This window comes from Camelus ferus, chromosome 5 (assembly GCF_009834535.1).
Source record: "Camelus ferus isolate YT-003-E chromosome 5, BCGSAC_Cfer_1.0, whole genome shotgun sequence".
NCBI lineage: Eukaryota > Metazoa > Chordata > Mammalia > Artiodactyla > Camelidae > Camelus > Camelus ferus.
Window position 1 is genome coordinate 24257864 of NC_045700.1, and position 12443 is coordinate 24270306.

The window sequence follows — 12443 nt, forward strand, 5'->3', positions numbered from 1 at the left end:
TGTCATGCTTAACTCCTAGGAAACAGTGGATTCACAATGCATACTACTAACTACACAAACGCTTTAAATTAGCAGTTTGTGGTGAGAATAAACTACAAACTCCATAACAAGAAAACTTTTTTTTTTTTTCCCTGCTACTGGAATATTTTACTTCTTGAGAGTGCCCTAGAAGACACACAAAGAAAAGTGGAAAAGATAAAGTCTGGAAATCCTCCTTTGGGATGCATGTAACACTGTTCATTTCCACCTCTGCAATGGAGGACTTGTTAGGGTAATTTAAAAGTTAGTCATTCATGTGTGTGTGCATAGCTTTGTATATGAAAGTGAGAGAAGACAGTGAGAGAAAAGACAGGAAGAGAGAGACAGAGACAGAGACTGACTGGATGGTTGGTTATTTGGCTTGCAGTATGATTCTATTTCTGTAGAGTGGGGTAAGCTACATTTTCAGCATAAAGTCCAGATGGTTTTATATCGTCAATCAGAGGAGAGGTCACTGAGATGAAATATTGTGAACAAAGCCCTAAACGCTGTACAAATGCTAGAAAGCCGCTGTGTGTGCTGCCTAGACACAAGAGCAGACTGGCAGAAAAACAAACCAAAAGGGAATCCCACAATTAGGCAGCACAGAATAGGAAAGCCGGCCGGCGGGACAACAGTGATGAGGGAATCCTTGGCCAGTTCTCATAAACGCAGCAGTCATGTATGCGTCAGGCTACGGGATGCTGCATCGCACCTAATGACAGGATTATTTACATGCTGTCAGAACATCATCTAAATCCCAAGAAGTGCACACAACTGGTAATGATACAAGGGAAGTGAGTGGGGCAAGCCTGGAATGCTGCCTCTGGCCACACTCATCATGAAGCAAGCGGAGAACTTCACGACAGCGTAGCGGTTTGAGCGAGGATTAATCTGGGAACGGCAGGGACTGCGCACCCTAGACAACAATGCTATTTGTGTGTTCATGAGTCTTCCCTATGGTTTGAAAAAAGCATCACATGTATTTTATTTGGATTTAAGGTAACACCTCAAAAGAGGAAAACTCAAATAACTTGTGACTCCTATGGCTAAAAGCTAAAGAGAAGTGTGCTGAGAAAAAAAACGAGAAAAACCACATTCACAAACCTTTAGAAAGGCTCCCGGTTCCCGTCCTCCAGCAAGTACAAGAAGGCCACGACTTCTCAAGACCCCAAGAGGCAGCACGCCCACTTCTAATATTGTAATCCAGTAATATACTTTCAATCAAGATGTACTTAGGTTTAATTTACTTAATTAACCTGCTTCAGCAGGGTATTAAGACAGCATAGCGGTTACAAGTAAGGGCTTAAAAACAATGAACAGTGTATAGCCTTTGCAAGTGGTCAGATTTGAGATCAAATCACATGTTCACCACTAACTAGCTGTGTAACCCAGTGCAAGTAACTTGATTCTAAGCCTCAGCCACCTCTGCTAAACCAGGAAAACAATACGCAGCTTCCAGCATTGCAGAATGTCAACTGCATGGTAAACAATCAATGTGCTAGCTACTGATACTATTATTTAATCCCATTAAATCTTACTTTGGGCACAGAGATGCAAAATGACTGCCCTGTGTATTCCTAACAACACTTCACTTACCTACAAGTTCTTATCAAATCGTCACTTACTTACATACTCCCAACTGTCATGCACACTAATATAAAGGTGTCTTCATGATTAAAATGGCACTAAATTATTCAGAAAGGTGTATTTTAATAAAACGTTTTATTATCGAAGTATTATTCTACTATTCAGAAAGTTATATTTTCAGTAACAGGTAACAACTCAAAATAAGATATAATTGCCAAGCAAAGTAATTAAATTACTAATTTATAAAAGAATTGTTTGAGAAACCACCACCTCTCTTATTAATTCACCTATATTCACTAATTTAGCCACATCTTTACTCACAAGGGCTAGCTAAAAACATCAAACATACATAGGTAATTCGCATCAGCTAAAAATACTCATCTTCCCAAAGAAAGTTACGCTCGATGTTTCACAGTGAATAGTTCAATTAAGATTAAAAAAACTCACACATTCCTTGAAAGAGCATCTGCTTAGTGAAAAGCCAGAGTCAGGGTACTGTTTAAGAAAATGGCAAATCATAATACAATTATCCACAATCAAATATCACCTTAAGCTTGAATTCACTTTATGCATTCATTACTTGAGCCAACTGAACTTTCATTCAATTTATTTTCTGTCCAACTATTTGTACCTTTGCCCCTTCTTGGACATAAAAAAAAAAAAAAGGTCAGAGGTTGGATGTATGGAGAGGAGGTATCATAATGATAATCAACACCACTTAGGACTTGTGTGGCTACAAGAAACAGAAAACCTAAAAAGCTAGAATTTGATCTCATGTAACACAAGTTTGGAAGGAGGCGGGGCAGCGAAGGTGTAAACCAACCTGCACAAGGACTCCGCCTCTATTAAGAGATTTTTAGTTAATGAAACATCTTTAACGACTATAGTTCCATTCAAATTTTTCTATTTTGTTTTGAGTGAGGTTTTAGAAGTTACGTTTTTCTAAGACATATCCATTTTGCCTGTTTCCAAATGTATTAACACAAAACTATTACAAGCATTTCCTCTTTTTTTTTTTGATTTGTGCCATATCTGCAGTTACATTTTTCACTCCAAAAATTAATTGTGCCTTTAAAAAAATAAATCATGCTTGTGGTTTATATGTATTTTATTATTTCAAAATAACTGATTTTAGTTTGTTCATCTCCATTATATATACATGCTTTCAATTTCAGTATTTTTTACTCTTTTTATTGTCTCCTTACTAGTACTACTCCTAGATTGATGTAAGAGGGGCCCTGCCCTGGCCCACAAGCTTCAGAGAGCCCTGCATATCACAGTGAAAATAAAATAATAATAAAAACAAATTTATTAAGATGATGTGGCTGCAACTTGTCACTTAGATGCAACCCACACTGTGATACGCAATATGTTCCTTATGACTCAGTTCTGTTTTTTAGGATCCATTACAATTCCTTCTGTGACCCGCGAATTATTTAGAATTATAGTTTTATGTCCTGACTTACAGGGTTTTCTAGGCATCTTTGTTACTGATTTCTCTCCTGTTCACACCTGAGAATGACTCCACCTGAGGGGTGAGGGCGGTTTGCGGAGGGCTGCTCGGGGGATGTGGGGGAGCCTGTGGGCACTGGCAGAGTGGGTGCTCCTTCAGGCAAAGAGCTGCAGACACTGATGGCAGGAGTGGCCGGGCACACAGAAAGAGAAAGGGACACAGGTGGGCACCAACACCCTCTGCTACAGGTGTCCCCGGGCAACTATTTTCATTCACTTCTAAGGTACTCTCCCATTCTTTTATTCTTAGAACCTTCTTTCCTTATACCAGAGATAGCACCTAATAACACTGTTTGGTACCTGACTTTTTGTCACTTAATATGTCTTGGAGAGATTCCCACAGGGGGACATAGAAAACGTCCTAATTTGGGTTGATGCCAAACAATATTTCATTTCAAGAATGTAACATAACTTAGTTAAGCAGTCCCTTCTATGAAAATTAGGCAACCACAGCTTCAAAGCCAGTTACCACTCTAATTTCTAGATCCCTCTTCAGAGCCTCTCTTACTCTGCTCAGGTATGAACTTAAAAGGAAATGTGTTACATTTTACAAAACATATCTCAGTGTTTTAGGAAGCGAGGGTTTTCAGGTAGCTAGGTGGCTATAGCCTTCCAGCCTTTCATCAGCCATTTCTGGCAGCCCAGATGTTTTATTTTTTCATCTTTCTCTTTTTTATTTTAGTTTTTTAGTGGAGACACTGGGGATTGAATCGGGACCTCATGCATGCTGAGCATGTGCTCTACCACTGAGCTGTACCCCTACCCCCAGCCCAAGTGTTTTGTCCTCACCTTGTCACCTCATAGTGCAGACATCACACCCACAGTCAAATGAAGAAAAGGGGAGATGGCTTTCTCTTTTTATAAGCAAGAAAACCAAACCAAAAAAAAAAAGGCTAAGTTGGAAGAACCTCCAGAAGTCATCTACTTAAATGTAATTGGCCTGAGTCCAGCCCTAGCTGTAAGGAAAACTGGGGAAATGTGGCAGAGAACAGGATCTTCATGACCGATGGCGGTCAGTGGAGTTTTACTCCCGGGGTGGGTACTTAGCCACCACAAAGAACACAGGATCTATCAACAAGGAAGATGGGCTGTTAAGTGGGCAATGATCAGTATCTGCCACAATACCTCAGATGGAAGGCAAGTATCACTGTAAGCATCTGAGAGTGAAAAAAAATCATTTTAAGTAAGAGTGATTCTTTCAGTTCAGTAAAGATACTGCAAAAAGAAAAAAAAAGAATGAAATATCTTTGATGCCTAATCTAGGTATATTTTAAGAAAGTAGAAGTGCTTGATCCTGGGACAAATGACTCATACATTTCAGAACATGAAATTTAAGGCCCATCCTCAGAAACACTTTTCTGCATTTTTGTGAAGTTTCCAGAAGGCAAAGCTTTAACATAACCTAATAATTATCAAGCTACTTTTGAGAAAAATAAATTGTGGAGCTTTTGTAATCTGTAATAAAATTAAACAGCTCTAAATGTGAATCATGATGTATTCTTTTTGCTGTCAAGATAAAGCAGAATCAAACTGATTAATTAGGTTGGAGCACTTATTCTTTTAGTAATAAAATATTTCCTGAATAATAAGCTTATTTAAACAATGATTACATGCATAGTAGTTTTAAAAAAAAAAAAAAACCGTGCACCTACATTCAAGATCTTTCACATCAGACACGTTTCTACTAGTTCAGAGTGGTTTTGCATAGTACGCAATAGTGGTGCTTAATCATTTTATCTTTATGAATTTTGGTGATTTCATTGTCAAATGTGCAGAGTAAGTAACTGGAAAGCAAGAATTTTTCAAATCTTTAAAAGTCTCCACAGAGATCAGATTTACCTGGTGTAATAAAGGTTATTCTTGCACTTCAGCCTAGGGTTGAGCTAGCATATTTTCTAACTTAGTCTAAGTTTTCAAGCTGCTGCTATTTTTCCAAAAGTATTCAAACAGATTACTTGGTAAAGAGTAGGTAAGTTATCGTTAGTCAAATATAACTGTAAGTTAGACTGGTGAGGCATATCTTTTAGTGAAGTCTGATTAGATTAATAAGTACCATTAACTGCAGCTTACACAGCTGACCTCAAAAGATCACAGATACCACTGCTGGGACCTGGAGGTTATGGCTATCACAGAGTAAAACTTTATGTCACCATCTTTCAGAAATCTACCTCCCAAATAAGACTGCTTCAGAAAGCCCTGTGACATTTACCCTAAAATGCTTCAGACCTCATGGCAAGTGGGGAAGCCATGGGCATGGAAGTGTCTGTTTGCATGCTATCCACACACACATATTTGTAATACAATAATTCCATGTGGAAACACTGCACAATCAAAATGAAATCTAACAGCAGATAGAGAAACGGTTCTTTTCAATTTTCAAATCATTGTATTATATCATTCGGTGTGTGTGAATGTATTATATCAAATGGTAATGTTAAATGAAAATGTGCCATATAGTCAACAGGATTATTTGACCTTAAGTAATATAATGCAATTGGTGCTGCGGAAACACAATTAAATGAGATGTGAAAGCAACTCTAAACAGTCGGATTTTAACCCAGCAATAGGCTTATTACTGCCTTTAAAACTTTTATATTGATCCATGCATTGACATTTCTAATACTATTAGTGACTCCACAATATTCACTGAGTGATATCAGAATACAAAACGTTAAATTAGGTAAGGAAAAATACACTTTTAGATTTCAAAAATACAAAATTCTCAAGATACCCTCCCCAAAACAGCTTTTAGCTTTATAATCCCAAGCAACATGACTTGAGTGCCCACTGCTATTCCAGCTGACAGTGTGAATTCTCAGAGGTGATACAGGGTTTCCATACACCAAATGGGTTATTTTCTGTTCAGAAATTACTATGAAGAACAGCAGCCTACATTTAAATCTCAAGCTGCTCTCCCCCCGTCACTGCTCTACCGTACAAGCAGCAGCAGATGGACATGGCTCTGAAGCCGAGGTGGGCACTGCAGCTCGCGATGTGCCCTTTCCTAACACCCTGTCTGCTCGAACTCCATTCATCATCACCCAGGCACTCCGCACTCCTGCCTGAACTAATGCGGTCCTAACAGAGGGGCCCAGAATGGTAAGATCATTAGACAGGGAAACCACGGTAGGATAACCTTCCACTATTTAGCCATCGGGAGACACACAGCAGCAGACATGTTTGGGGGATTCCATTCTACTTGTTTCCCATAAAATGGAATCAGTATTTCTCACCCCACCTTTTCAGTGTGTCCCATCAGACTTTCTAACAGGTCCCCCTAGCTGCCACTTCCTACCAATTCAAAATTCAAAACTGAGGCCTGTATCCCCCAAATGTATTCATCCTTCCAGACTAAGCCAAGGTTACCAACTCTATAGAGCAACCCCCAGTTTGTCACACCCAAAATCAGCTTCTTTCTTCCACACTCTCATTGCACTTGCATGTCCATTTCTGCCTGAATAGTCTTTAAAGCCTGTAAAGGCACAGACCTTGGTCATATCCATGTTTCCAAATCTTAGCTCCTAGTACAGAGCAGACACAGTAAACTAACTAAAACAGACAACAGTGGTTATGGAAGCAAAAAAACAAAAACAAAAACAAAAAACCAACACAGAAACAAAAACAAAAAAAAACAAATGGGCACAAGATCAACTCTCATCTCAGGCCAAAAGATGCCATCCACACCCACACACGTGCATGTGATAAAATCACAAGACAAATGAGAAAAGGCATGTAGGGTCTAAATGAGGCCACTTTCCTACTGGCCAGGTGTCCTCAGAGTGTAAATATATCCTGCTCTGCCATCTCTAAAGAAAGAGCTACTGCAGTCACACTGAGCAATTCCATAGTTGGAGAGGAAATTTCATAGAGGCCAACAGAGAAGCAACACCCCCATAACGGGGACAGTAAAAACGGGCTGGAGATGCAGCCAGAGCTCTACTCACCTGTAACGCGCACTAGGGGGGACATTCTGAGAGAAGTACAGAGCCGATGTCCGTGCTCTCCAATGCCATTTCTTCGCCGGAAGCGTATGAAGGACACAGTCTTCTAACTCTTCTTGAAGCAGATCCACCAGCTGTTTATGGGACCCTCCATAGAATGCCTCAACAATGAGAATACTCATTGGTCCTTTCAAATCTTCACAGATTCTAGACAAAAAGAAAAAAGGAATTCAAATGTATATGTATGTGTATAAAGATTTTTTTTAAATAAAAATAAGTTAAAATATTAAACCCAGAAAACAAATAAAATAATATACAGACATTATTTTTTTAAATAGGCTTGTCCCATTTTTTAAAAAAAGTATGTAACACTTGAGGCTTACATTTTGGGATTCATATTTTTACACTAATGAGAGGAAATAAAGATGCTTTATTTTCCTGATTTCTGTTTTCTTCATGGCCTAAGATTGCTTCCACAATGACTTGTTTTTTTCTCCTACTCCAGGAAGTTTAAAGCCCTCTCCTGCTGTGATGACACTTCCCGGTGGAATGGCTCTGACCCTGACCCAGGAAACTCAGAACTGACTTGGCCGAGGGCTCCATCCAGACTTGGACAGTCACTGAACTCATGTCCTCAGACTTCCACTCCAAGGGAGCTCTTCACTTGTATGGACCCTTCCAGTCCAGAAATGCTCTGATTCTGGAACTCTCATATTCATCCATCTTTAAATTCACCAGCTATCAATGCCCCCAGTGAATCCATCTTTCAAAGAAAGCACATTCATACTCAAATCTCAATTCTCTAGGGTTAAAAATCTTCGGACACAATTTCCTCAGACATGGCACATACCTTGACCACTTCCCCACTACTGTCAGTATCCTTCCCCCAAAGGAAGACCAAAAAAGTGGGGTAAAGCTGTATGTGAACCAGCAAAATTTCTAGTCTTTCTTTAAGCAACAAATGCATTATGAGCAATAAAGTAACGTTGTTATTAAGGATGTAAAATTTTCATCACAGAGAATTGGCTGTCGAGCAACATTTTATTTTAATAATATGACTTTTGTTAATGTACTCAGTGAAATAAAAATATATGTATGAATGTAAAAACTTTCATATACATTTAAAATTAGATGCTATTTCCTGTAAGAAGTAAAGAAGAAATATTACTTGGTATGTAACAACTACATTGTTTAAAAAATACTCCAAGATGTTTGAATTCTCCTTTATGACTTAAGTAAACACCACTCATTAAACAGCATATTGCTTTCTTTAATAATGTTGTTTCACAAAATTATTAGTCTCAAAAACTCAGCGATGCTCTTAACTAAGAAAACTGTGCTTTACCTCTCTCAGTCAAAGCAACGCCTGCTTAAATTGTCTTTCAAAGCAAAAATTCTCAAATGGTTCTCAAAGAAATAACTGAAGTGGAAAAAACTTTATTTCTTGATGTCTGAATCTTCCAATGAGCATTTCTGGGGAAAATATACAAACACATATTTCTGCAAAAGAGGAAGCAGTGTTCCTCAGATGGGAAAGGCATGAGCCCTGGGGTCAGGGAGATACAAGTTTGAAGCTCAGCTTGGTCACGTTCCACTGACCTGTATGACCTTGGACAAGTTACCTAACGAGGCAGGATTTAGTCTTACCTCTGAAGCAAGGGTAACAGCACCAACCTCAGAGATGTATTGTGAAGAGAAAATTGAAGCATAATAGCTAACAAAGAGTAATAAGGTCTTTTGCCCTTCCCATTATTAGTATAAACCATCTTACTTAAGGAGAAGGGATATCTTAGAATCCTCCAGCATTTTAAAATCAATCATCCTCAGGGACAGCTCTCTAGTCACCAAAGAAAGGTGGGAAAGGTGGAAGTACACAAGCACTTGAAAGGCAGTGGGTGTCACCCATTCCTTACCAGCAGCCTGTATTTCAAATATAAATTTGAGGGTCCCACAGATTTTGTGGGTAAGAAGTAAACTCAGAAACTGAGCTATGCAGAGGCTCGATTTTTTTCAGGCTGGTTGGAGGCTTCACCTTTAATAATGAGGTATTCCATAAGTTAACAGACAGCCTCCAAGTTGAACAATGTGATAGCCATTAATCCTTCAAATGATGGAAATTTCTAGAACATAAATGAAAAACCAATGAAAGGCAATTTTGAAATTGTATCAAAGGTTTCAAGAAGAAGTAAAAGCAGTTTAACATTAATTTGCTTACCACATCATATGACAGTAATCTACTATCTTGCTTTATTTCCTCTGAGCTAATCACACTAAGGTGTATATGCTTAAAATGTCTCCAAAAGATTCTTATAAAAATGACCTGAGATATTTCCCCAAATGATGGAATTTGATATAAACCACCCTAGAGAATATTTCACTCATAAAACCTCAAAGAAAGCAATGTTAATATTAGGGGGAACAAAGCTTTCTGATTCTTCATTACTCTGCCCTTTCCCGTGATTAATCTACAGCGCGTACTATGCCATGTAGTTAGTTGTTTCTTACGGGTCTGAATCATGAGTTATCTGCAAACCATCAGCCACTGTGGAGGCAGTACGTGTAGGTGCTGCTGTAAAGTTGAGACACTCAGTAAGCAGAACTGAACACCAATATGTGGGAGGTTGAAAAATAGAAAAGGGGAAAAAAGATTATAGTTATAGCAGATTTCCACCCCTTTAATAGCTCAGTAAGAAGAGTGAAATGTACAGGTTTGAACTAGCGTTTACTTGAGCATTCTTCTAGAAGCCAACGGGTGTGCCTGCATTTGGGGTATTTTTCTAGGGAGAGTAACTATGTCCTACCATCTCTGAAAACTATACTTAGTGGCTTTGATTCATGGAAATTTGTTCTGCTTGTTTTGTGGAGACAGACAAATCCTGGCAGTTCCCCACTTACTTCTACTGCAACTTTTGTGGCAAGAACAAAATAACGTTCTTCCCTGTACTCTTCCCAAAGCCCAACCTGGAAGAAAGATGATTCCCACTAGGTGTAAGGAAAAGAGGGGAAGCTGATTTTTAAATATAAGATTCAAACCTATGTCATTACAGCACACTAAAGAACAGTTCAAATACTTTCACTGTGCTTGAGTTTTGTTTTAGAAAACACTGCTGGAAACATATGAGCATGAGTTGGAAAAATAAAAAATAAAAAATAAACCACACTTTGTTAAAAAGGATTTTTGCTATTAGGCTGGCATTTAACTAAAAGATAAAGGAAGTGCACCATTTGCTTGTTTAAGCAATAATCCCAGAAAACTGCAGGTGGTCACCCTGACACTGTAGATGCTCACGAGCATGCCAGGTAAACACAGACACTGCCCCACAAGCAATGGTTCCTGGAGAGTGAGTGTTTGGGGACAGCAGTAACAGGACCTCAACACTGAAAGTCCTTACTCCAAAGGAGAGGGTCTCCTTCATGGCAGGAGGCTGTGACCAGGCGTTTGCCAAAAGATGGTGGGTGAACCCACCCGCAGCCAAATGTCTTACACAGGTGCCTGGGTTTATGACTCTGTTAAAGCATGAGCACGTCAGCCATCGCAGACCTTAAACCCTGGGACATTTAAACTGAGAAAGTTTATCAGAATTAGGGGTGTGGCATTTTAAAAGGAAGAAACAAACAAACAACACTTCTCTCGTTGGAGAATAAATACCAAACAGAAAGCCCAGGTCCTTTCTGCAAGGCACTAGAATGATGGTGTTTTATGACGCTAAGAAAAGCGTAAATGGCCAGTCCACTCTTGCTCCCTAAAAGAGTATAAAAATGTGTCAGATAAATTTTGATCAACTTTTAAGTTTTTCTGCTTAAACAAGTAAGCTTCAGTTTAAAAAAAAAAAAAAAACACCTCATTTCTTCAGCATATTTTATTCCCCAGTGACACCAGATGAATGAGAATCTACTACACTATTAAGGCTTTATGAAAGTTTAATTCATTATCAATACTATGATTTAATGATACTTAGTTAAATGCTAAACATTAAATTAGCAATATAAAACGAGCCAAAGCAGACACTGGAATTTTAAACCACTTCAAATTCTATTTAAGGTCATCAGAGGTCAAAATGATCTATCTGAGAATTATCTGCCTTTCCAAATTTTTACATTTACAATTAAAAGGGAATACAAAGTGAAAAGTCAAATATTTCATATAAATATTTTGACCAAAATGAAAAGGTGCCATTAGAGTCATCTCAATTAAAAATGAATAATGCATTGATAAGATCACCAAGAACAAAAGTTGCCTGAAACCAATGGTGTGAATATTTTTAAATTTGCATTAAAACTTTTGTCACCGTACCTGCATTTATTTTAAGCTTGACCCAGTTTTTTTATTCCCTGAGCCATGATCATTTTCAAGGTGAACTACATTTTTGTCTACCTCCTCTAGCAGTTACAACTGCTGTGGCAGTTGAGGGGTTTTTTGTTTGTTTTTTGTTTTTGTTTTTGTTTTAACAGTGTAGATAAAGGAAATTTGCAATATGCCACTGATTTACTGGAAAAAATGTGCTAAGTATAAATAAATCATGTGTATTTTTCAAAACTAAACCTAAGTCACATTAGAAAACCCATAATTAGCCCTCATATATGATGTCAATCCAGTTACCTATAATATTCAAATAATTTTCCAACCAAATACCAAGTAATAATTTTAAATCAGAGGAATTGTTGTATTAATATATTCCACAGACACCTTACTGCTATTCGTTGTAGGAAGGTATGGTTTCAGTGATGATTGTTTTAACGGTTTTAATCCCACACACATGAGAAATTGATTCCGTAGGCTAATCCACACGTGGCTTCATACCTTAAACTTCAATCAGTTGCTGAAAATATATTTTCTATTTGCCTATATGTACACTATTTGGAAGGCTGAGCTTGGTAGAGCAAAAATTAGCGACCTTAAATACTAAATGGTATGAAGTGGGGAAAGTAGAATTTGAGTAGGATTTCCCAATAGGTCATGAGAGGTTTACCTGGTACTTTCTAACTGACCCTTTCCACACCCCTCTTCTGCGCCTCCACCCACCAACTCCAACACACCCAGGTTCTATTTAAAAAGCAACCCATAACCCAGCAGAGCAAAATAGGGCAGTACTGAGAAAAGTTCGTGTTACCTTCCAGCCCACTCACTTATTTCAATGATTCATCAGGGAAACCCCAGTTGTTAAAATATACCTGAAATCTCATTAAATAGTTAAAAAAAAAAAAAGCATGAAAATACTTCTGCTTTGAAACATGTCATGATTGATTCCCCTAACAGAACCTATTAAGGGTGAATCTGTAGTAAAAAGATATTTTGATAAAAGAGTTCCCTCAAAGTATCATACTACATTCTATTATCACAGGGGGGAGTGGGGGGAGATAAACAGACCCAAGGAAAAAGTT

The 12443-nt window shown here is 38.2% G+C and overlaps 1 protein-coding gene across 13 annotated transcripts in view; it reads right to left on the minus strand.

The window, feature by feature from the left end:
• The window catches only part of GTDC1 (glycosyltransferase like domain containing 1), a 349484-nt gene that overhangs the window by 241811 nt on the left and 95230 nt on the right, over positions 1 to 12443 (minus strand). For 9 of the 13 annotated variants that reach the window (XM_032479395.1, XM_006191396.3, XM_006191394.3 and 6 more), the window contains one exon: positions 7065 to 7268. In XM_032479395.1, the coding sequence (XP_032335286.1) occupies positions 7065 to 7268 (204 nt within the window). Of the gene's footprint in view, positions 1 to 7064; positions 7269 to 8974; positions 9000 to 12443 lie in introns of those variants that run through there. The other 4 variants (XM_032479396.1, XM_032479398.1, XM_032479393.1 and 1 more) reach the window with 3 other exon arrangements.